This window comes from Microtus oregoni, unplaced genomic scaffold (genome assembly GCF_018167655.1).
Source record: "Microtus oregoni isolate MIOR12 unplaced genomic scaffold, Mior012 000022F_ref0000154, whole genome shotgun sequence".
NCBI lineage: Eukaryota > Metazoa > Chordata > Mammalia > Rodentia > Cricetidae > Microtus > Microtus oregoni.
In genome coordinates, this window is record NW_024543081.1 from 17,434,659 (window position 1) to 17,459,169 (window position 24,511).

General features: G+C 46.8%; 2 protein-coding genes and 1 pseudogene across 3 annotated transcripts; 1 reads left to right on the plus strand and 2 right to left on the minus strand.

Annotated features, from left to right (window-relative positions):
* Positions 1 to 3,855: 3,855 nt before the first annotated feature.
* Positions 3,856 to 9,483, plus strand: LOC121461349 (gasdermin-D-like). The gene is made up of 11 exons (XM_041672387.1): positions 3,856 to 4,011; positions 4,849 to 5,069; positions 6,475 to 6,667; positions 7,175 to 7,340; positions 7,603 to 7,705; positions 7,891 to 7,944; positions 8,216 to 8,293; positions 8,419 to 8,591; positions 8,666 to 8,810; positions 8,899 to 8,972; positions 9,108 to 9,483. Exons 2-11 carry the CDS (start codon positions 4,853 to 4,855, stop codon positions 9,345 to 9,347), a joined length of 1,443 nt encoding a protein of 480 aa, XP_041528321.1. The 5' UTR covers positions 3,856 to 4,011; positions 4,849 to 4,852; the 3' UTR covers positions 9,348 to 9,483.
* LOC121461427 lies at positions 5,657 to 6,377 on the minus strand (annotated as a pseudogene).
* Positions 9,484 to 19,103: 9,620 nt separating the features above from the next.
* On the minus strand, positions 19,104 to 23,825 carry LOC121461372 (gasdermin-D-like). 2 transcript variants are annotated; one of them, XM_041672428.1, is made up of 11 exons: positions 23,466 to 23,824; positions 22,409 to 22,629; positions 22,001 to 22,193; positions 21,319 to 21,484; positions 20,954 to 21,056; positions 20,671 to 20,724; positions 20,293 to 20,370; positions 19,994 to 20,166; positions 19,775 to 19,919; positions 19,613 to 19,686; positions 19,104 to 19,477 (listed from the first exon to the last, which is right to left on the minus strand). In XM_041672428.1, the coding sequence occupies exons 2-11, from the start codon at positions 22,623 to 22,625 to the stop codon at positions 19,238 to 19,240; spliced, it is 1,443 nt and encodes a 480-aa protein (XP_041528362.1). In that variant the 5' UTR covers positions 22,626 to 22,629; positions 23,466 to 23,824; the 3' UTR covers positions 19,104 to 19,237. The 2 variants fall into 2 exon arrangements, with proteins under 2 accessions (XP_041528362.1, XP_041528361.1); XM_041672427.1 differs by having other exon boundaries at positions 19,994 to 20,370; positions 23,466 to 23,825.
* Between the last annotated feature and the right edge of the window lie 686 nt (positions 23,826 to 24,511).

Consider the following 24,511-nt stretch of genomic DNA (forward strand, 5'->3'; position numbering starts at 1 on the left):
GGCAGTCAGGTCTCTCTGTGTTTGAGGCCAGCCTTGTGTACAGAGTATGTTCCAGGAGATGCTCCAAAGCTACACAGAGAAATCAAGTCTTAGGGGTAAAAAATAAAAAGAAACCAAAGTTCACCACATCCTGCTGAAAACCCACAAAATAAAGACTGCTTTGCACTCAAAAGATCACCTCCAGCTGGCTGTGGTGGCTCACTTATTTAATCCCAGTACTCAGGCAATAGAGGCAGGAGGATCTAGTTTGAGGCCAACCTGATCTACATAGCTACATAGTGATTTCTAGGACAGCCAGGACTACACAAAAAGACCCTGTCTCAAAGAGCACAAACAAACAGAGACTGCTTCTCACTGTCCCTGAGCTAGAGCTGGCCCTCCTGGAGAAGATGGAAATAGGGAGCAAGGCTGGGCAGGGCTCATGAGGGCTGGGGTTGCTTGGAAGAGGACCAGGGAGAGACTGAAGACCTGGCAGGTCAGATGAAGTCCCTTCCTGCAGTGGGCAGCCCTGGCCTGACACAAGTCCCACTGATACATTCAAACACATGTGCTGTGCAACTGTGTACCATAAACACAAATGCATCTATACTTACAGATGTACACGTGTGCACATGCTCATATGGAAACATGAACACATAAACTAACACATAAACCACATGAGCAAGTGAACATGTACATGCTCATATAACACACACAGATATAAGCGCATATACATACAACATACACAGACTGCTTGAGTTTGCTTCCTGTTGCTGAATAAAGCACTTCAAGGGAAGGAAAGGGTTTCTTATTTTTATTGATATATATTGAGCTCTACTCCTTTCTCTGCTCCTCTTCCTGTGTCTCCCCTTCCTCTTCAACCCTCCCCCAAGGTCCCCATGCTCCCAATTTACTCAGGAGATCTTGACTTTTTATACTTTCTACTTCCCATGTAGATTAGATCTATGTAAGTCTCTCAACTGTCAGCATTGTTGTCTTAAGTTCTTGGGATTGTGTTTGTAGGCTGGCTTTCTTTGCTTTATGTTTAAAAACCACCTTTGAGTGAGTACATGTGATAATTGTATTTCTGGGTCTATGTTACCTCACTCAAAATAATCTTTTCTAGCTCCATCCATTTTCCTGCAAAATTCAAGATGTCATTATTTTTTTCTGCTGTGTAGTACTCCATTGTGTAAGTATACCACATTTTTCTTATCCCTCGATCAAGGGGCATTTAGGTTGTTTCCAGATTCCAGCTATGACAAACAATGCTACTATGAACATAGTTGAACACATGTCCTTGTGGCACGATTGGGCATCCTTTGGCTATATATCCAAAAGTGTTATTATTGGGTCTTGAGGAGGGTTTTTTCTAATTTTCTGAGAAATCGCCACACTGACATCCAAAGGGGTTGCATTCCCACTAGCAGTGCAGAAGTGTTCCCTTTTCCCCACAACCTCTCCAGCATAAGTTGTCATCAGTGTTTTTGATTTTGACCATTCTTACAGGTGTAAGATGGAATCTCAGAGTTGTTTTGATTTGCATTTCTCTGATGACTAAGGATGTTGAACATTTTCTTAACTGTCTTTCAACCATTTTAGATTCCTCGGTTGAGAGTTCTCAGTTTAGGTCTGTACTCCATTTTATTGGATTATGTGATCTTTTGGTGTCCAATTTCTTGAGTTCTCTGTATATTTTGGAGATCAGCCCTCTGTCTGATGTGGTGAGTGAAGATCTTTTCCCATTCTGTGGACTGTCGTTTGTTCTTGTTGTCATGTACTTTGCTTTACAGAAGCTTTTCAGTTTCAGGAAGTCCCATATATTAATTGTTTCTCTCAGCGTCTGTGCTACTGGAATTATATTTAGCAAGTGGTTCCCTGTGCTAATGCGTTCAAGTGTACTTCCCACTTTCTTTTCTATAAGGTTCAGTGTGGCTGGCTTCTTTGATCCATTTGGACTTGAGTTTTGTGCATGGTGATAGATATGGGTCTATTTTCATTTTTCTACATGTTGATATCCAGTTGTACCAGCACCACTTGTTAAATATATTTTTTATTTCTATTTGATATTTTTTGCTTCTTTTTCAAAGATCAGGTGTTTGGAAATGTGTGGATTTATATCCGGGTCTTCTTTCGGTTCCATTGGTCCTCCTGTCTGTTTTTATGCCAGTACCAGGCTGTTTTCAGTACTGTAGCTCTGTAGAAGATTTTGAAGTCAGGGATTGTGATGCCTCCAGAAATTCATTTATTGCACAGGATTGTTTTGGCTAGCCTGAGTTTTTCGCTTTTCCATATTAAGTTTAGAATCGTTCTTTTGAGGTCTTTGAATAATTTTGCTGGTATTTTGATGGGCAGGAAAGGCTTTCTTTGGCTGCTATTTGACAGTTCATCTTGTGGGAAGTCAGCACAGGAACTCAGGAAGGAACCTGTAGCAAATACCATGGAGGAACGCTGCTTGCTGGCTTTTTCCCTCTCTCACTCCCTAGTCCAGACTCCCACAGTTTTCTTATACAGCTCAAGCACACCTATGGATGCCTAGGAGTGAAACCACCCACAGGAGGCTGGGCCTTCCCAGATCAGTCATCATTGAAGGAGAGGCAGGTGGATCTCAGTGAGTTCAGAGCCAGTCTGGTCTATAGAGTGAGTTTCAGGCCAGTGGGAACTATATAATGAGACCCTATATCAAGAAAAAAAAAGCATGTTATTATTGTTCATCTCCACCCCTGCCAGATAAACCTCCAAAACCATTAGGAGTTACTCTCCTTTCCCCCATCCCTTAGATCTAACAATCACTCACAGGTTTGCTCATTCTGTGGGTTTCCTACAAAATAACTCGCACAATAATGTACGGGGGTTTTTGTGTGTTTGTTTGGCTTGGTTTTGGTCTGGTTTCATTTGAAAGGTATTCACTCCTCCCAGTTACCATGGCACCCAATGTGGGAAGGTGGGGTGATGGAATTTAGCCAGAAACCACTTCCTTGCCGAGTGTGTGCAGGGCCCAACTGGAGAAGACACTTTACAGAATTACTACTTTTCTTATCTCTGTGTGAGTTGCTGGACAGTCAGATTATTTAAGGGTTAACTGTTTGACCCTTTAAAACGCTTCCCTGGGGACTGGAAAGATGATTCAGTGGTTAAGAGCACTTGCTGCTCTTGTAGGGCACTGGGGCTCAGTTCCCAGCACCCACATATCGTGCACATGCATACAGTCAGACAAAACACACACATAAAATAAAAATGTTAAAATCTAAAGCAAAGATTTGAAAAGCTCCCATGAACATTGGTGTATACATATCTGTTCAATCTCTTGTTTGCTCTTCAAGCAAATGCTTCAGCTACTGACAACCACAGCTAAAGACTGCAGCCCTCTTCACTAACGTCTTAGTTTTGATGTGCACCTAAAAGTCTAATCGCTAGGTCACCTGTAACTAAGCATACACCTGTTTGAAAAACCTGCCAATGTATTTTAAACCAGCCCCGCTGCCGTTTGCACCCTCTGCCTGCCAGAGCCCCAGCTTGGTTTTACTACATTCTTACTACTAGTTACTTAGGACGAAAGCCAGCCCAGTGGCCTCGATGCTAGCTAGGCTTGATTTGCATTTCCCTGATAACTAATGAAGAGCGACCCGGGCGATCTGTGCTGTTGCGTTCCTCTACATCTGTTCGGATCTTTTACGAAGACACAGACATTTAACAAAGAAAAAGTGTTGGACGGTTTTAGTTGCCAGGACCAGATGAAACCAAAGCTCCCAGTTACTGAGAATGAAGGCTTTTCCCGCACCCCGGGTGGGCTCCCGGGCTGAGGAGGAGGCTGGGCCAGACTGCTGTTCCGCAGTTCAGGGAGGGAGAGTTCCTGCTGAGTTGGGGCTGTGGCTTCACAGTTTCACTTTTGCCTCTGGGCGCCTCTTAGCTGGAGTTCGCCTGGGTTCCCAAGCTGAGCGGGCCCGAGACCCCTCCCTGATCCCCAGCGCGTCCTCGCTGCCCTTGGTGGGACCAGACACTTCAGTGGAGGTGAAGATCTGAAGATCAGAGGTGAGCCACCCTGCTACTCACCTTCCTAGAGTTCGGCTGCCCCTTCTCTGCTTGGTCGGCTCTATGTCCTCGAAGTCTGTTTGTTGGGTCAGGGATGAAGCCCTTCCCAGAAGCCCCACAATACCAGGCAGCCTGAGCGCACCCTCCCCTCCAGGGCCTAGCCTCTATGAAAGCCACCCACCAGCCTGGTTTGGGCTTGAAGCTGGCAAAAACTCTCCAGGCTTCTGGGACTCATGCTGATCCCCTGGCCAACAAGACCCTCCCTGCCCCCTAAAGTGCCTTCTTGGCTCCCTCTCCACCATCAGCAGGCCCCGGAAACTCTGTTTTCTAGAGTACTACTGACCCTCCACACTGCACAGGTTGTCTGTCTATCTGGGCCTGTTTTGACCTCTGACCAGGAAGGTTCCTCCAGGACAGTTGGCTCATGAAGTTGTGCATAAAAGAGAGGAAGCCACTGAGCTCCGGAACACTGATTTGCTGTGGGCTCCTGTGCCCCAAGTATTCCAGAAGTGTAGGCTTGTGTTCTCTCGCCACAGCCTTGGTCCTCAGTCAAGGAGGGCAACAAGGTGCCCTAGACATTAACAGGTAGCTGAGGGCTACACACAGGAATTGATAGTGTGGATACTACAGGGCCTGCTGTAGGCTGCCTCCTCTTCTCTCCCTTGCTCCTGGCTCCAGGGAGAGACAGACAAGTGGGCCACAAACTGAATGCTGTGTCTGTGTTGGTATAGTGGTGAGCCAGAACGACCCAGGACCAGTAAGGCAAGGCCACTTTGAAGGGATGGTGTTCCCAAGTGCTAGAGGCAGCTAAGTATGGACCCATCTCTCTGCCCTCAGGATCATGCCATCGGTCTTTGTGGAAGTGGTTAGGAGCGTGCTCAAAGAGGTGTACCACAGAGGAGAGCTCATCCCAGTGGACAGCCTTGGCAACTCTACCAGCTTCAGGCCCTACTGCCTCTTGACCAAGAAACTCTCAAGCTCGTGGTTCTGGAAATCCCATTATAGATGTGTCAACCTGTCAATCAAGGACATCCTGGAACCCAATGCTCCAGAACCAGGTATCTCTCTCCCTGCTCCCTTCTTCCCCATCCTGAGCCTTAGAAGGGAGAGGGCTAAGCTCAGCCTGCTTTCTTACTGGGATCTATCATTCTGCTCTTCTGGCCCTGTTTCCAGAGGATGGAGTTCTTTTTATTTATTTATTTATTTTTTGTGTGTGATTACATAGAGATACTTGGTTTTATGCTAAAATTATGACTTTGGTTCTATTTTCATCCTTTATTTAGAATACAGGGCAACATTCGCTTTAGATTTTTAACTGACAAACATTGTGATAAAAGCACTCAGAATAAGTACGGCCTGTATTTGGAGAGTATGTGACTTTCCAGTTTGGGGGCAGGAGAGAAACAGGTGTAAGACCATCTCCAAAGCAGAAGAGAACACAAACTCTGTGAGCCACCCAAGGGTTTGGCTTCCACTCACTAAGGGCACACAGTGCAATCCAGGCTAACCATCCATGGTCTTTGTCAGAGCAAACCAGAGTCTCCAGTTGTTTCAAGTAATTGTAGTACAGGAGAGAACGCTACTCCAGACTGCCTTATTAGTCTGTCTGGATGACTGTGAAATGTCCCCCATCCTGAGGTGGCCTTCAGAGAGGTTGTGGGAGCAGGGAGCCTTTCATGTGCTCCCAGTTGTGCTACAGCACATAGAGACTGGTCTTTCCTGCAAGGCCACTTGGTGCCATTCCTGGAAGACCTCCTGTACATGTATACAACATTCCCATCATGGTTCTGGCTGCTATTGTGTTGAGGTCATCTTGTGCACCCCGTATTTTCTCAATGATAACACCAAATGCACCACAGAGCAAAGCCAGGGCACCTAGAGTATTAGCCCAAAGTGCCCCTTGCCTAGTCACCATATTCAAAAGTTGTACATTTCTTGGCTGGACCAGGACATGCTCTGGGTTTCCTTCAATCCTAGCTGATGACCGTTCATTGCCCCAAATGCAGTCCCTGACATGCAACATCCTCCAGTGTTAAAGAAAGCTAGCTCAAGTCTGCCTCGGGTTTTGTTAGCGCCAGTTGGCAAAATGAACTCATCTGTATACTGAACAAGATAGCCTGGATCCACATTTAGGTACAGAGAGAAGGGGTTCATACCAGTTAGCAGAACACCGGCCAAATCAGCATGCTAGTTACCCATTCCTGCTCCGAAGAAGACAGCCAACCCACCAGTGGTTTTGTTCCCACTTCCTTTGCCACCGTCTATGATTTGGCAGCAAACTGCAGTGGGCTTCCAACAACCACCACCTCAGGCTGGGGTTGTGTGCTTGGCCTTGGTCCCCACAGCAACAGGGGAAAGACCTGCATTGCTACTGCCACCGTCACAGGCTGAGAGGACCAACTGCTGCAGAGGAGGCAAGACAGAGGCTAGTGTGATCTAACCTTGTAGCCGGTCTTCCTTCAGAACCAGAATGCTGTGACTGCTTCGGGATCTCTGTTAACGTTGATGGGAACATCCAGGGCCAGGTCACACTGACAGACACAGGACACGGGGAGATTTCTGGTGCAGCTGCAGTATCTAACAGTTGCAATGTCTCCATGAACGTGCGAATACTGCGTGTGGCTCAGAACACCTGGGAGGTCCTGCAGAATGAGAGGTGAGCCCCTTGAAGTAATGGGGGCTCTCTGACCTTGAGCAGCATATTCTTGCCCAGTCTGTTGGGTACCGGGCATCAGGAAGGTTCTGTTCTGAAGCCGTATCTCTTGGCACTGAGCAAGGAAAGTCCCACGATGGGAGCAATATAAACAAAGACGTTGAAAAGGAGGTCACTTGAGCCAGTAAGCTTCAGTTGCCAGGACTGTACCCTGAGGATCATGATATCCAGGCAGGGCCCAAACCCTTGGAATCAGGCTGAGCTGCTATGGAAGAAAAGTAACTTGGATTTATGAATTGGAAAGAACAGAGTCTCTCCACAGGAACATGGGTCCCTTGTCCCGTTTGACTTTGTCATACTCCCGTAACCTTCTAGACACTGGTGGGAACATCCTGGGAAAATCTAGTATCCACAGACCCCTGGACTCCACAGCCTTTCCATCGCACCTGTCATCGGGGTGGTAGGAAGGATGCTATCTATGGTGGGCAAGCCCCAGCAATCTCTCTGTAGGTGCCTGCGGCAGCCTGAACACAGAATCCTGCAACAGCTTCGGAGCCGTGGAGACGATGTATTTGTGGTGACAGAGGTGCTGCAGACAGAGGAGGAGGTGCAGGTCACCCAGACCAACAGCAGAAAGGGCTTAGGCAAGTTTGCAGTGCCTGGAGCTTTCTTGAAGGTGTGTGCTAGGTTTAGCCCTTTCCTGGCCTCACTTGAGCACATAGAAATGGCAGGAATCTAAGAACCAGGGAGCAGGATCCCATGCAGAAGCTGGTCTAGGCTCTTCTAAGACCATTCTAGAAGCAACCCATAGCCTCACTTGCCCAGTGAGCTACAACAGTTAAAGCCTGGAGTGGCCACCACCAGTGGCGATCTGTCACCAGCATTCGGCCACAGTCATTGATTTACTCTACATCCCTGAGCCTATGTCCATCCTTCAGGGTGAAGGCGGGGGCCAGCTAAGCCGGAAGAAGATGGTGACCATTCCTGCAGGCAGCGTCCTTGCATTCCGGGTCACCAAGTTGCTCATTGACCCGACATGGGGTGAGTGTTGAGGCCTGTCTCCAGAACCCAGACTGTGTATCAGCGAGGCAGGAAATCTGGGAGGCTTCAGCCAGCCAGGGGATGCTGTGTCATCGAGCTGCATGATCTCCCAGACAGGGTGGTCAAGTATGCCAGGCCTGTGGATGAGGGAGTTGGTGATGTGTTTGTTTTTTTCCTGCTTCCAGACATCCTTCTCTTCCCTGATGAAAAGAAGAGGACCTTTGAGCTGCCCCCATCAAGTGAGGCCCCAGACGCTTTGGCCCCACATTTCCGTTAGCTATGAGGTGCTCAGTCTCCTATGGAGATGGACAGTCTCCAATTCCCCCCAACTCACATACACAATGGGTAATGTTGCTGGGCGTGTTTAGCCTTTCATCTGCTCTGGGCATTCAACAGTAGGGAAAGGATAGAATTGGGAGGGTCCAGGAAAAATCTCTGCCTTTTAGCATTTGTCAATGGGACCCTACACCACACAGCCCTTCTCCCTTCTACCATCCTCATGCTTTGCAGAGAATGACCAGAGACGGCAATCTTTTAGCCTGCTTGCCACACTACGATCTATTGGTGAGCAACACAAGTTCCTTGAAGGTCAGTATCCACTTGTCTACCCTGAGACTCCACGGGTTCTGCCTTTGCTCCCTGGATATGACCCTCCTACCCATGTTCCACAAGACCTCATAGGCATTGGATGGTGCTGCCTTCTGTCCCTCCAGATGGAATCCATGGGGAACAGGTGGTCAGAAAAGATTTCCAAGGCCTGCATGCAGAGGTGAAGGCTGGATGCACACAACTGGGGTACTTAGAAATGGAGTTAAGACAACAGCTGCTAATGGACATTGGGAGGATTTTACATGACCAGCCCAGCATGGAAGCCCTGGAGGCCTCAGTGAGTGACAGGGTTGGAGGTGGGCAGGGTCTGCCCAAGCCTGCACAGCCTCACTTACCTCACCTGTGCCTCAGCTGGGACAGGTCCTGTGCCGTGGTGGACAGGTAGAACCTCTGGATGGCCCAGCAGGTAGCATCCTCGAGTGTCTGATGCTTTCCTCTGGAGAACTGGTTCTGGAACTTGCTGCCCCAATCTTCTACCTGTTAGGAGCACTGACTGGTGAGCAGTCAACTGGGGGACAGGAAGGGATGATGGGTGCCATATTGGGCATTCCAGAGCCCTCTCAGCGGTCCCCATCTGTCCCCAGTGCTGAGTGAAACCCAGCAACAGCTGCTGGCTAATGCTCTGGAGACAACGGTGCTGTCCAAGCAGCTGGAGTTGGTGAGAGGACATGGCATGGGGGATGCCATGGGGCCCTGGGGACATCCTGAAAGGTTGACAGGATCCAGTCCTGCATCCCAGGGGCTCAGGCTGCAGTTCCTCCATCTACAACCTCTTTCCTTCACCTGCCGATAGGTGGAGCATATCCTGGAATGGAGCTCCCCATGGCAGAAGCAGAACTCTGTGGCCCTACCCCCCAGACTCCTTGGGAACAGCTGGCATGAGGAGGCTCCCATCTGGATCTTGCTAGAAGAATGTGGCCTAACGCTGCAGGTGGACACCCCCCAGGTGCACTGGGAACCAACATCTCAGGGCCCCACCTGTGCGCTCTATGCCTCCCTGGCCCTATTGTCGAGTATTAGCCAGGGACCTTAGTAGTCTGCAAGCCTCCCTTCCCGCAGCATTCTCATGTCCTGCTTAAACCCAGGGCAGAATTCAACCACAGGGCTACAATGCAAGGAGGCAGGACTAGAAGTTGGGATAACTCAATAAATATACAAAGTAAAGAATAAGCGGCTGAGTTTGGTTTTTCATGTTGTCTCGTTGGTTTGCTTTGGTTTTTTTTTTTTTTTTTTTTTTTTTTTTTTCCGAGACAGGGTTTCTCTGTAGCTTTGGTGGGTGTCCCGGAACTAGCTCTTGTAGACCAGGCTGGCCTCGTACTCCCAGAGATCTGCCTGCCTCTGACTCCCTAGTGCTGGGATTAAAGGCGTGTGCCACCACTGCCCGGCTTGCTTTGGTTTTTCAAGACAGGATTTCTCTGTGACACTGTGGCTATCCTGGAATTTTTTTCTGTAGACCAGGCTGGCCTCAAACTCACAGATCTGCCTGCCTCTGCCTCACAAGTGCTGGGCTAAAAGACATGTGCCACCACTGCCCGAATGTGACTGAGTTATTGAGGGGTCCCTGATCATTGGTATGTTGGGTAGAGGTGGTTGTGCCCACACAGAAGCAAGATGCATGTGAGTGCCTTCCCCTCACTCCTGCCAACCTGTGAGGCTGAAGTGAGCCTGCCCTGTAGTGAGACAGACTTTTCCCAGGAAGACGTGAGCAAATGTCTACTCATCCAGTTAGAGAATCAACAACAGACCAAACAGGAATACGATTAAAGTCCAACCTGGTGAAACCAATTAATTTTATTGGGATCACTCACAAGAATATTGGTAAGAGATTATCTGCAGGAGGAGAACTCACTCCAAGACAGCTGAAATACCAAAAGGCTCCACCAGTATGGGTGACAGCTCATAAAAGCTAGAAAGCTAGAGCCCACTGCACAGCCAGCAGGCAGCTCAGCAGGTCAGGGAGGGACCTTTCTAGGTGGTTCCATTGGGGCGTTTTCCAGGCAGCTCAACTTCCTTTCTTCCAGGCAGTTTCCTTGGTCTCTGCTTCTGCTGGGCAACTGGGCTTGTCTGGGAGTGGCTGTTTGCAGTCTTAATTGTTCCTATTCTCTTGGGGAAGGAGGGACCCAGTGAATCTGGCTTACTTCCTTTCTTAAGGAACTTCCTCGAAGGATGGAAACTGCTACACAGCCACTATGTGTGGACGTGTTCATACCCCAGCATGCCCACACACACTTCCCTAGAGAAGATGCACAGAACATTTTAGGAGAAAGTCTGTACTTGGGTCAGGATGACCCTCTGCTTCAGGGGACTTGGGGTACACTGTAAATGGAGGATTCTCTCTTGCTTCTCAGTTCCTGAATAACCACTCAGAGACTTAGATTAATAATAAATGTTTAGACGATGGCTCAGGCTTATTCCTAGCTAGTTCTTAGATTTAAATTAACTCTAAAGCTGGGCAATGGTGGCGCACGCCTTTAATCCCAGCACTCGGGAGGCAGAGGCAGGCGGATCTCTGTGAGTTCGAGACTAGCCTGGTCTACAGAGCTAGTTCCAGGACAGGCTCCAAAGCCACAGAGAAACCCTGTCTCGAAAAACCAAAAAAAAAAAAATTAACTCTAGTAATTTATGTATTGCCATGTAGCCATAATGTTACATCATTTTCTTTCTTTTTTTTGTTGTTTTTATTTAGCTTTTTCTTTTTCTCTGCTCCCCTCCTCCTCTCCTCCCTACTTCTGTTCTCTTCCATGGTCTTCAGGCTTTATTCAGAAGATCTTGTCTTTTTCTACTTCCCATGTAGATTAGATCCATGTATGTCTCTCTTTGGGTCCTCTTTGTTGTCCAGGTTCTTTGGGTTTTGGGAAGGGCCTGTTTGTTTGTTGCACCTGCCTGGCTAGTTTAGCCCTGAAATAATCACACAGAAACTGTATTAATTAAATCACTGCTTGGCCCATTAACTCTAACTTCTTATTGGCTAACTCATATCTTAGTTTAACCCATTTCTAGTAATCTGTACATCACCACGAGTTTGTGGCCTACCAGCAAAGTTTCAGCGAGTCTGTCTCTGGTGGTGGTGACTCCATGACGTCTCTCTGATGCCACCCTGTACTATATATTGGATTGTCAATTTTAGGCTTGTTTTCCTTTGATTTATGTCTAAAAGCCACTTATGAGTGAGTACATATGATATTTGTCTTTCTGGGTCTGGGTTACCTCACTCAATATGATGTTTTCCAGATCCATACATTTGACCTCAAATTTCAGGATGTTATTATTTTTTCCACTTTGTCGTACTTCATTGTGCAAATGTACTACATTCTCATTATCTATTCTTCAGTCGAGGGGCTTTTATGTTGTTTCCAGGTTCTGACTATGACAAACAATGCTGCTATGAACATAGATGAGGACATGTTTTTGTGGTACGATTGAGCATCTTTCGGATATGTTCCCAATTGGAGTATTACTGGGTCTTGAGGATTTTCTGAGAAATCAACACACTGATATCCAAAGGAGATGTTTCTGTGTGCACTCCCACCAGGAGTGGAGGAGTGTTCCCTTTACCACACATCCTCTCCAGCATAAGTTGTCATCAGTGTTTTAGTACTTAGCCATTCTTATGGGTGTAAGATGGAATCTCAGAGTTGTTTTAATTTGCATTTCTTTGATGACTAAGGATGTTGAGCATTTCCTTAAGTGTCTTTCAGTAATATTAGATTCTCTTTTGAGAGTTCTCTGTTTAGGTCAGTATCTTGTTTTTTAAAATTGAATTATTTGTTCCTTTGATGATTGATTTCTTGAGTTCTTTGTATATTTTGGAGATCAACCCTCTGTCTGATATGGGGTTGGTGAAGATCTTTTCCCATTCTTTAGGCTGTATTTTGTCTTGTTGACCGTGTCCTTTGCTTTACAGAAGCTTCTCAATTTCAGGAGTTCCCGTATATTAATCGTTTCTCTCAGTGTCTGTGCTACTGGGGTTATATTTAGGAAGTAGTCTCCTGTGCCAATGCATTCAAGTGTACTTCCCACTTTTTCTTCTGTGAAGTTCAGTGAGGTTGGCTTCATGTTGAGGTCTTTTATTCATTTGGTCTTGATTTTTGTACATGGTGATAGATATGGGTCTATTTTCATTCCTCTACGTGTTGATATCTAGCTATGTCAGTACCATTTGTTGAATATGCTTTCTTTTTCCATTTTACAGATTTTTTAAATTTTTGTCAAAAATCAAGAATTCATTGACGTGTGGATTGATATCCAGCCCTTCGATTCAGTTCCATTGGTCCTTCTGTCCGTTTTTATGCTAATACCAGGCTGTTTTCATTACTGTAGCTCTGTAGTAGTAGAGTTTGAAGTCAGGGATTGTGATGCCTCCAAAAGTTGCTTTATTGTACAGGATTGTTTTGGCTATTCTGAGTTGGTTTTTTTTTTCTTTTTTTCTTTCTTTATTTTTATTTATTTATTTATTTTTTTGGGTTTTTCGAGACAGGGTTTCTCTGTGGTTTTGGAGCCTGTCCTGGAAATAGCTCTTGTAGACCAGGCTGGTCTCGAACTCACAGAGATCCGCCTGCCTCTGCCTCCCAAGTGCTGGGATTAAAGGCATGCGCCACCACCGCCCGGCGGTTTTTTTTTTCTATATGAAGTTGAGTATTGTTCTTTTGATGTCTGTGAAGAATTTTGTTGGGATTTTGATGGGCATTGCATTGAATCTGTAGTTTGCTTTTGGTAAGATTGCCTTTTTTACTATGTTAATTCTACCTACCCAAGAGCATGGGAGATCCCTCCACTTTCTGTTACCTTCTTCAATTTCTTTCTTCAAAGATTTAAAGTTCTTGTCATACAGGTCTTCCACTTGTTTGGTAAGAGTTACTCTGGGATATCTTGTATTATTTGTGGCTTTTGTAAAGGGTGGTGCTTCTCTGGTTTCTTTCTCAGCCCATTTATCATGTATGTACAGGAGGACTATTGATTTTTTTGAGTTAATCTTGTATCCTGCTACATTACTGAAGATATTTATGAATGGTAGAAGTTCCTTGGTAGAATTTTTGAAGTCGCTTATATAAACTATCATATCATCAGCAAATAGTAAATGTTTGACTTCTTTTCTGATTTGTATCTTCTTTATCTCCTTTTGTCGTCTTATTGCTTTAGCTAGGACCTCAAGAACTCTGTTGAATAAATATCAATATAGTGGACAACCTTGTCTTGTTCCTGATTTCAGTGGGATTGCTTTGACTTTCTCTCCATTTAGTTTGATGATGGCTGTTGGCTTGCTGTATATTGCGTTCATTATGTTTAGGTATGTTCCTTGTATCCCTGCTGTCTCCAAGACCTTTATCATCAAGGGATTATGTATATTCTCAAAGGCTTTTTCCACATCTACTGAGATGATCATGTGGGTGTTTTTTTCAGTTTGTATATATGGTGGATTACTGATGTGGGAGTGTCATATATCAATCTGTTGATTTCATTGGTTAAGCAATAAAGAAACTGCTTTGGCCCTGATAGGTTAAAACATAGGTGGGAGGAGTAAACAGAACAGAATGCTGGGAGAAAGAAGCTGAGTGAAGGAGTTGCCATGGTTCGCCCACTCCAGGCAGATGCAGGTTAAGATCATTCCTGGTAAGCCAGCTTGTGGGCTACAGCAGATTATTAGAAATGGGCTAATCCAGGTGCGAGAGCTAGCTTAGAAGAGGCTAGATAAAAATGGGCCAAGCGGTGCTTAAAAGAATACAGTTTCCATGTAATTATTTCGGGTAAAGCTAGCCATGGGGGCGGCCGAGTGCCGGGGACGCAGCCCCGCCGCTCCTATTTCAACAGATGGCGCCCAACGTGGGGCTAAATCCACTTAAAAACCTGAGAAGGCTTAAAAATAAGGGAGAGCGAGTTTAACACAGATTTTTGCTGTTTGTTGGTGGCATGCTGTAGAGAGATTTCCTGATTTGGCAACAGCAGCAGAAAAAAGCTGCGTCATTTTAAAGTGCAGCTTCTTGGGGCTGTGCTGCCAGCGTGAACTCTGGCTTTAAAGCATTTCAATGGATTTTATGGGACTGGATGTTTCTGTTCCCGCTTGGGATCGGAAGGAGAGTGCTCTGAGACCGTGCTGATGGCTCTCAGCGCTCCCTGCCTGCACCTGGGCAGAAGGCAGAATCAGGCTTAGGCAGGCGGAAGAACATGGCGGATTCCTGCCGACATATAGAGAGATGTTTTCAGACTGCACAGTGCTCTGCGTGTCAGATTTGGTTGTAACTTGGATAAAAAGAGTTTCTGTGCTGCATGCTCAGTCTCAAAATTAAACTGCTGAGTGTGGCTCCAATGTGGATTTGCTGTGTGCCTGGAACTGTGCTCAGCTCAGGGGCACCAAATGGATCTGAGGCAGGAGCAGCTGCTCCATGCTGAACTGTGCTGACCTCAGGCAGGAACTGCCATAATTACCATAATAATAGAGCAGTTAAGGTTTAGATTTGGCAGTAAACAGGCACTACTGTATTACCCCTACATGGTGCAATTTACGGTGGTGGCGCACGCCTTTAATCCCAGCACTCGGGAGGCAGAGGCAGGTGGATCTCTGTGAGTTTGAGACCAGCCTGGTCTACAAGAGCTAGTTCCAGGACAGGCTCCAAAACCACAGAGAAACCCTGTCTCGAAAAACCAAAAAAAAAAAAAAAAAAAGTGCTTAACATTTTAAGAAATGCTCCTGGATAGTAAAAAAATGTTACAGATTCACAATAAAACAGATTCAAACATAAAAGACCACACTGTTGGATGAATGTACGTAGGCTTGAGAGAGAGAAGAAAAAGAATATAGAGAATAAAGTTAATTGTTAAAAAAAAGGTAAAGTCTTTAAAGAGACAGAGTACAGATAGTTGAGAGATTAAAAGAAATAAAGAAAAATAAGCCACATAAAAATGGAAAATTCACAGAGAGTCTGGATTATGTACATTGTGTTTTCTTTAAAATTTTTGACTGTGAAGGAGCTAAGTACAGAGAGACATTTCATTATATGGGCTGCCAAGTAGAACCAAAACGGATATCATGAGGGTATGACTTCAGAATTTGGGTCTAAGGATATGATGCTTTGGAAAGGGTCTTCTTTTGTTTACACAGAGGACCAGACCCTGTGGATTGCATCTATCCCGATACAGTATGATAGACCACGACCTCCTGAAAAGTTCCTGTGAACACCCTCAAAAAATTACTTCATTCAACTGCCGACTGAGATGAACCTGGCACACAGGTTACACCCTAAACGATTTGATTAACAGCGCCCCCATTCAGCAGGAAGCAGTTTGGAGAGAAAAAGCTGCGCCCATGTTCCCAAAATATTGTTTATAAATGTTCTTTTACATTTAAAGGGGGAAATGATATAGGTATAAACAATTTGCATTGATATGGATTTTAAGGTCAATTTTGTTATATGTATATGTATTTCTGATATTGATTAAGGTATTGTGATTGTGTAGTTCATTTTTAAAATGTAATGTATAATTGGGAAATATAGGTTGTTGATGGATAATCATAAATAATAGTCAAGTTTGTAGTCATGTTACTTAGATTTTCAAGATATATAGAGATATATTTCAGATAGGCATTCTTCATATCTCTCAAAGGCTGCAGAATATGGCATTTAAAATATTTTAATAACTTAGGACTTTTCATGACAATGAGACATATCTGCTCCTGGCGGCACCAATCTACTTCGAGAGGAAGATGGGCATCGAAGAGGATCCTTACGGAGTTTGATAGCCATTTGGGCAAGAAACTACTCTTGCCCGGACTGTTGCATAAACTGGACACAAAGAACCCGCAGAGAGAGGACTGCTAAACTTGCCTAAAGGTGAGATGGTCTTTCGGGGTTCCTGACTCATGAAAGAGTCTGCGAGACATTCTGCAGGACACAGCAGAAAGTGACTGAACTGTCTTTGGAATTTCCTGCTTGATGAAAATGTCTGCTGGATACTATGGGCCTGAAGGCTGAAGATGGATGCCCCAACGGTACAAAAGAACTTTGGGTGACTGTCCAGGCAGTGAGATGTCTCTGTCATTTCTAGAGTTTTCTTATTTCTTGTTTGCTTAGGTAGTATTATATCCTTCTGGAGTCTTTGATGGAGTTGAAGAATGAATAGATAGTTATAGTTTTCCTTAGTTATGATAAAAGATAAAATAGATATAAATATTGTAACTGTAATTATTGCTTGATAACTGTTTTGCTATATGTAATTTTGCTATGTTAAAGTTAAAGCCTTCCTTTTTTTGTTTAAACAGAAAAAGGGGAAGTGATGTGGGAGTGTCATATATCAATCTGTTGATTTCATTGGTTAAGCAATAAAGAAACTGCTTTGGCCCTGATAGGTTAAAACATAGGTGGGAGGAGTAAACAGAACAGAATGCTGGGAGAAAGAAGCTGAGTGAAGGAGTTGCCATGGTTCGCCCACTCCAGGCAGATGCAGGTTAAGATCATTCCTGGTAAGCCAGCTTGTGGGCTACAGCAGATTATTAGAAATGGGCTAATCCAGGTGCAAGAGCTAGCCTAGAAGAGGCTAGATAGAAATGGGCCAAGCGGTGTTTAAAAGAATACAGTTTCCGTGTAATTATTTCGGGTAAAGCTAGCCATGGGGGCGGCCGGGTGCCGGGGACGCAGCCCCGCCGCTCCTATTTCAACAGATTACATTGACAGATTTTCATATGTTGAACCATCCCTGCATCTCTGAGTTAAAACCTACTTGATCATGGTGGATGATTTTTCTGATGTGTTCTTGGATTCCATTTGTCAATATTTTATTGAGTACATTTGCATTAAAGTTTATGAGTGATTTTGGTGTGTATCCTTTGGATATCAGCATGGTGATTTCTCAGAAAATTAGGAAAAAACCTACCTCAAGACCCAGCAATACCACTCTTGGGTACATACCCAAAGGATGGTCTATCATACCAGAAAAACATGTCCTCATCTATGTTCATAGCAGCGTTGTTTGTCATAGTCAGAACCTGGAAACAACATAAAAGTCCCTTGATTGAAGAATGGATAATGAGAATGTAGTACATTTGCACAATGAAGTACTACAAAGTGGAAAAATTAATGACATCCTGAAATTTGAGGTCAAAAGTATGGATCTGGAAAACATCATATTGAGTGAGGTAACCCAGATCCAGAAAGACAAATATCATAGGTACTCATTCATAAGTGGTTTTTAGACATAAATCAAAGAAAAACCAGCCTACAATTCACAATCCTATATATAGCATCAGGGTGGCATCAGAGAGACATCATGGAGTCTCCACCAACAGAGACAGAAGCGCTGAAACTTTCTGGTAGGCCACAAACTCGTGGTGATGTACAGATTGCTAGAAATGGGTTAAACTAAGATATAAGAGTTAGCCAATAAGAAGTTAGAGTTAATGGGCCAAGCAGTGATTTAATTAATACAGTTTCTGTGTGATTATTTCAGGGCTAAACTAGCCAGGCGGCAGGGACAGACAAACAGGCCCTTCCCAAAACCCAAAGAACCTGGACAACAAAGAGGACCCTAAGAGAGACACACATGGATCTAATCTACATGGGAAGTAGAAAAAGACAAGATATTCTGAGTAAAGCGTGGGGACCATGGAAGAGAACAGAAGTAGAGAGGAGAGAAAAGGAGGGGAGCAGAGATAAGAAAAAGCTAAATAAAAACAACAAAAAAAGAAAGAACATAAGGTAACACTATGGCCATGTGGCAATACATAAATTACTAGAGTTAATTTAAATGTAAGAACTAGCTAGGAATAAGCCTGAGCCATGGTCTAAACATTTATAATTAATCTAAGTCTCTGAGTGGTTATTCAGGAACTAAGAAGCAAGAGAGAAACCTCCATTTACAGTGTACCCCAAGTCCCCTGAAGCAGAGGGTCATCCTGACCCAAGTACAGACTTTCTCCTAAAATGCTCTGTGCATCTTCTCTAGGGAAGTGTGTGTGGGCAAGTTGGGGTATGGAACACGTCACACAGAGTGGCTCTGTAGCAGTTTCCATCCTAGAGGGAGTTCCTTAAGACAGGAAGTAAGCCAGATTCACTGGGTCCCTCCTTTCCCAAGAGAATAGGAACAATTAAGACTGTAAACAGCCACTCCCAGACAAGCCCAGTTGCCCAGCAGAAGCAGAAACTTCTGGAAGAAAGGAAGTTGAGCTGCCTGGAAAACGCCCCAATGGAACCACCTAGAAAGGTCCCTCCCTGCCTTGCTGTGCAGTGGGCTCTAGCTTTCCAGCTTTTATGAGCTGTCACCCATGCTGGTGGAGCCTTTTGGTACTGCATAGGTCTTAGAGTGAGTTTTCCTCCTGTAAATAATCTCTTACCTCTATTCCTGTGAGTGATCCCAATAAAATTAATTGGTTCTCCAGGTTGGATTTGATTGCATTCCTGTTTGGTCTGTTGTTGATTCTCTAGCTGGGTAAGTAGACATTTACCCACGTCTTCCTGGGAAAAGTCTGTCTCACTACAGGGCAGGCTCACTTCAGCCTCACAGGTTGGCAGGAGTGAGGGGAAGGCACTCACATGCATCTTGCTTCTGTGTGGGTACAACCACCCCTACCCATCATGCCAATGATCAGGGACCCCTCAATAACTCAGTCACATTAGGGCAGTGGTGGCACATGTCTTTTAGCCCAGCAGTTGTGAGGCAGAGGCAGGCAGATCTGTAAGTTTGAGGCCAGTCTGGTCTACAGAAAAAATTCCAGGACAGCCAGAGTGTAACAGAGAAACCCTGTCTTGAAAAACCAAAGCAAACCAACAAGACAACAGTAAAAACCAAACTAGGCCGCTTATTCTTTTCTTTGTATATTTATTGAGTTTTCTCAACTCCTAGTCCTGCCTCCTTGCAATGTAGCCCTGTGGTTGAATTCTGCCCTGGCTGGAGGGCAGGACATGAGGTGCTGGGGGAAAGGAGGCATGCAGACTACTAAGGTCCCAGGCTGAGACTGGACAATAGGGCCAGGGAGGCATAGAGCGCACAGGTGGGGCCCTGAGATGTTGGTTCCCAGTGCACCTGGGGGGTGTCCACCTGCAGCGTTAGGCCACATTCTTCTAGCAAGATCCAGATGGGAGCCTCCTCATGCCAGCTGTTCCCAAGGAGTCTGGGGGGTAGGGCCACAGAGTTCTGCTTCTGCCATGGGGAGCTCCATTCCAGGATATGCTCCACCTATCGGCAGGTGAAGGAAAGAGGTTGTAGATGGAGGAACTGCAGCCTGAGCCCCTGGGATGCAGGACTGGATCCTGTCAACCTTTCAGGATGTCCCCAGGGCCCCATGGCATCCCCCATGCCATGTCCTCTCACCAACTCCAGCTGCTTGGACAGCACCGTTGTCTCCAGAGCATTAGCCAGCAGCTGTTGCTGGGTTTCACTCAGCACTGGGGACAGATGGGGGCTGCTGAGAGGGCTCTGGAATGCCCAATATGGCACCCATCATACCTTCCTGTCCCCCAGTTGACTGCTCACCAGTCAGTGCTCCTAACAGGTAGAAGATGGCGGCAGTGAATTCCAACACCAGTTTTTCAGAGGAAAGCTTCAGACACTCGAGGATGCTACCTGCTGGGCCATCCAGAGGTTCTACCTGTCCACCACTGCACAGGGCCTGTTCCAGCTGAGGCACAGGTGAGGTAAGTGAAGCTGTGCAGGCTTGGGCAGGCCCTGTCTACCTCCAGCCCTGTCACTCACTGAGGCCTCCAGGGCTTCCATGCTGGGCTGGTCATGTAAAATCCTCCCAATGTCCATTAGCAGCTGTTGTCTTAACTCCATTTCTAAGTATCCCAGTTGTGTGCATCCGGCCTTCACCTCTGCACGCAGGCCTTGGAAGTCTTTTCTGGCCACCTGTTCCCCATGGATTCTATCTGGAGGGATAGAGCGCTGTGCCCTCCGAATCTTATATTGTCTTGCAGGCCACTGGGTAGGCGGGTCAGTTCCAGAGATCAGATTCGCAACCTGTGAAGCCTTAGGGTCGACAAGTGGATACTGACCTTCTTGGGCCCTAAGTTCCAAGAGCTTAGGTTGTAGTATAGCAAGCAGGCTAAAGGAATGCTGCCTCTGGTCATACTCTGTAAGGCATGAGGATGGGAGAAAGGGGAAGCACTCTTTTATGTTGGGTCCCAGTGATCACTGACAAATGCTAGAAGGCAGAGATTTTTCCTGGGCTCTCCCAACTTTATCCTTTTCCTACTATTTGCAGCCCAGGGCAGATGAAAGGCAAAACAGGTCCAGCCATATTACCCATTGTGTATGTTAGTCGGGGAGAATGGGGGACTGTCATCTCCATAGGAGACTAAGCACCTCATGCACTGAGCACAGAACACCTCGTAGCTAAGGGTTATGTGGGGCCAGCGCGTCTGGGGCCTCACTTGATGGGGGCAGCTCAAAGGTCCTCTTCTTTTCATCAGGGAAGAGAAGGATGTCTGGCAGCAAAAGAACAAACACATCACCAATTCCTCATCCACAGGGCTCCTCGGACCTTGAGGGGGACTGTCCCTATCACCCACATATCAGTGCCTGGCACGCTTGACCACCCTATCTGGGAGATCATGCAGCCGGATGACACAGCATCCCCTGGCTGGCTGAAGCCTCCCAGATTTCCTGCTTCTCTGATAAACAGTTTGGTTTCTAGAGCCCAGCCTCAACACTCACCCCATGTCGGGTCAATGAGCAACTTGGTGACCCGGAATGCAAGGACGCTGCCTGCAGGAATGGTCACCATCTTCCTCTGGCTTAGCTGGCCCCTGCCTTCACCCTGAAGGATGGACATAGGCTCAGGGATGTAGAGTAAATCAATGACTGTGGCCGAATGCTGGTGACAGATCGCCACTGGTGGTGGCCACTCCAGGCTTTAGCTGTTGTAGCTCACTGGGCAAGTGAGGCTATGGGTTGCTTCTAGAATGGTCTTAGTAGAGCCTAGATCAGCTTCTGCATGGGATCCTGCTCCCTGGTTCTTAGATTCCTGCCATTTCTATGTGCTCAAGTGAGGCCAGGAAAGGGCTAAGCCTAGCACACACCTTCAAGAAAGCTCCAGGCACTGCAAACTGGCCTATGCCCTTTCTGCTGTTGGTCTGGGTGACCTGCACCTCCTCCTTTGTCTGCAGCACCTCTGTCACCACAAATACATCGTCTCCACGGCTCCGAAGCTGTTGCAGGATTCTGTGTTCAGGCTGCCGCAAGCACCTACAGAGAGATTGCTGGGGCTTGCCCACCATAGACTAGCATCCTTCCTACCACCCCGATGACAGGTGCGATGGAAAGGCTGTGGAGTCCAGGGGTCTGTGGATACTAGACTTTCCCAGGATGTTCCCAACAGTGTCTAGAAGGTTGTGGGAATATGACAAAGTCAAACAGGGGTCCGGGGACCCATGTGCCTGTGGAGAGACTCTGTTCTTTCCAATTCATAAATCCAAGTTCACTTTTCTCCCATAGCAGCTCAGCCTGATTCCAAGGGTTTGGGCCCTGCCAGGATATCATGATCCTCAGGGTACAGTCCTGGCAACTGAAGCTTACTGGCTCAAGTGACCTCCTCCACAACCTGCCATTGTTTCTAGTGCTCCCATCTGGGACTTCCTGTGCTCAGTGCTGAGAGATACTGCTTCAGAACAGAACTCTCCTGATGTCCAGTAGCCAACAGACTGGCCGAACAGCCTGGTGGTGCTCAAGGTCAGAGAGCCCCCAGTACTTCAAGGGGCTCACCTCTCATTCTGCAGGACCTCCCAGGTGTTCTGAGCCACACGCCGTATTTGCACGTTCATGGAGACATTGCAACTGTTAGACACTGCAGCTGCACCAGAAAGCTCTCCGTATCCTTTGCCGGCCAGTGCCATCCGGCCCTGGATGTTCCCATCAACGACAACAGTGATCCTGAAGTGATCACAGCATTCTGGTTCTGAAGGAAGACCGGCTACAAGGTTAGATCACATTAGCCTCTGCCTTGCCTTTCCTCTGCAGGAGTGGGTCCTTTAAAGGACTCCCTCCTCTGCAAACATGGCCAGAGGAGCAGAATTATAGATCCCAGTAAGAGGGTAGGCTGGGTTTATCCCACTCTCCTCTATTCAACCTGGAAGCTCAGGATGGTGAAGAAGGGGGCAGGGAGAGAGATACCTGGTTCTGGAGCATTGGGTTCTAGGATGTCCTTGATTGACAGGTTGACACATCTATAACGGGATTTCCAGAACCACGAGCTTGAGAGTTTCTTGGTCAAGAGGCAGTAGGGCCTGAAGCTGGTAGAGTTGCCAAGGCTGTCCACTGGGATGAGCTCTCCTCTGTGGTACACCTCTTTGAGCACGCTCCTAACCACTTCCACAAAGACCGATGGCATGATCCTGAGGGCAGAGAGATGGGTCCATACTTAGCTGCCTCTAGCACTTGGGAACACCATCCCTTCAAAGTGGCCTTGCCTTACTGGTCCTGGGTCGTTCTGGCTCACCACTATACCAACACAGACACAGCATTCAGTTTGTGGCCCACTTGTCTGTCTCTCCCTGGAGCCAGGAGCAAGGGAGAGAAGAGGAGGCAGCCTACAGCAGGCCCTGTAGTATCCACACTATCAATTCCTGTGTGTAGCCCTCAGCTACCTGTTAATGTCTAGGGCACCTTGTTGCCCTCCTTGACTGAGGACCAAGGCTGGCAAGAGAACACAAGCCTACACTTCTGGAATACTTGGGGCACAGGAGTCCAGAGCAAAGTCAGTGTTCCGGAGCTCAGTGGCTTCCTCTCTTTTATGCACAACTTCATGAGCCAACTGTCCTGGAGGAACCTTCCTGGTCAGAGGTCAAAACAGGCCCGGACAGACAGACAATCTGTGCAGTGTGGAGGGTCAGTAGTACCCTAGAAAACTGGGTTCCCAGGGCCTGCTGATGGTGGAGAGTGAGCCAAGAAGGCACTTTAGGGTGCAGGGACGGTCTTGTTGGCCAGGGGATCAGCATAAGTTCCAGAAGCCTGGAGAGTTTTTGCCAGCTTCAAGCCCAAACCAGGCTGGTGGGTGGCTTTCATAGAGGCTAGGCCCTGGAGGGGAGGGTGCGCTCAGGCTGCCTGGTATTGTGGGGCTTCTGGGAAGGGCTTCATCCCTGACCCAACAAACAGACTTCGAGGACATAGAGCCGACCAAGCAGAGAAGGGGCAGCCGAACTCTAGGAAGGTGAGTAGCAGGGTGGCTCACCTCTGATCTTCAGATCTTCACCTCCACTGAAGTGTCTGGTCCCACCAAGGGCAGCGAGGACGCGCTGGGGATCAGGGAGGGGTCTCGGGCCCGCTCAGCTTGGGAACCCAGGCGAACTCCAGCTAAGAGGCGCCCAGAGGCAAAAGTGAAACTGTGAAGCCACAGCCCCAACTCAGCAGGTACTCTCTCTCCTTGAACTGCGGAACAGCAGTCTGGCCCAGCCTCCTCCTCAGCCCGGGAGCCCACCCGGGGTGCGGGAAAAGCCTCCTTTCTCAGTAACTGGGAGCTTTGGTTTCTTCTGGTCCTGGCACCTAAAACCACGCAGCACTTTTTCTTTGTTAAACATCTGTGCCTTTGTAAAAAATTTGAACAGGTCTATAGAGGTCCGCAACCGCACAGATTGCCCCGGAGCTTCAGTATTTATCAGGTAAATGCAAATCAAGCATGGATAGCATCAAGGCCACTGGGCTGGCTTTCCACCTAAGTAACTAGTAGTGATCACGCGGTAAAACTAAGCTGGGGCTTTGGTGTGCAAAGGGCAGCGGGGCTGGTTTGGAATACATTGGCAGGTTTTTCAAACAGGTGTATGCTTAGTTACCAGGTGACATAGTGATTAGACTCTTAGGTGCACATCAAAACCAAGACGTTAGTGAAGAAAGCTGTGTGAGACCCTCACCCCTTATTCTCAAAGGGGCAAGAAGAAATTTCCTAGCAGAATGCTTTCCCAGGAAGATAGTGACCTTACCCTCTCCCACCCAGGATATTTCAGCACAAGGTCACTTAGCTCAGCCCAGTTAGCCACCTGGTACAGGCTGGTAAAGATGGTCTAACTCAAGAACAATGAAAAAGCTAACTTAACAGAATGGGAGGGAGCAAAAGTCCTTGTATCCCTGCCAAAGCATCTTCAAAGATTCTCTTTGTAGTTATGCCTTTAAAAGCTTACGCCACAGAGGAGATACAACTCCATTCTACCTTCTTGTAACAGGGATGGAGATGACTTCCAAACATGTTTGTATTATGCTGATTAAACCTTGCTTATTACAGTC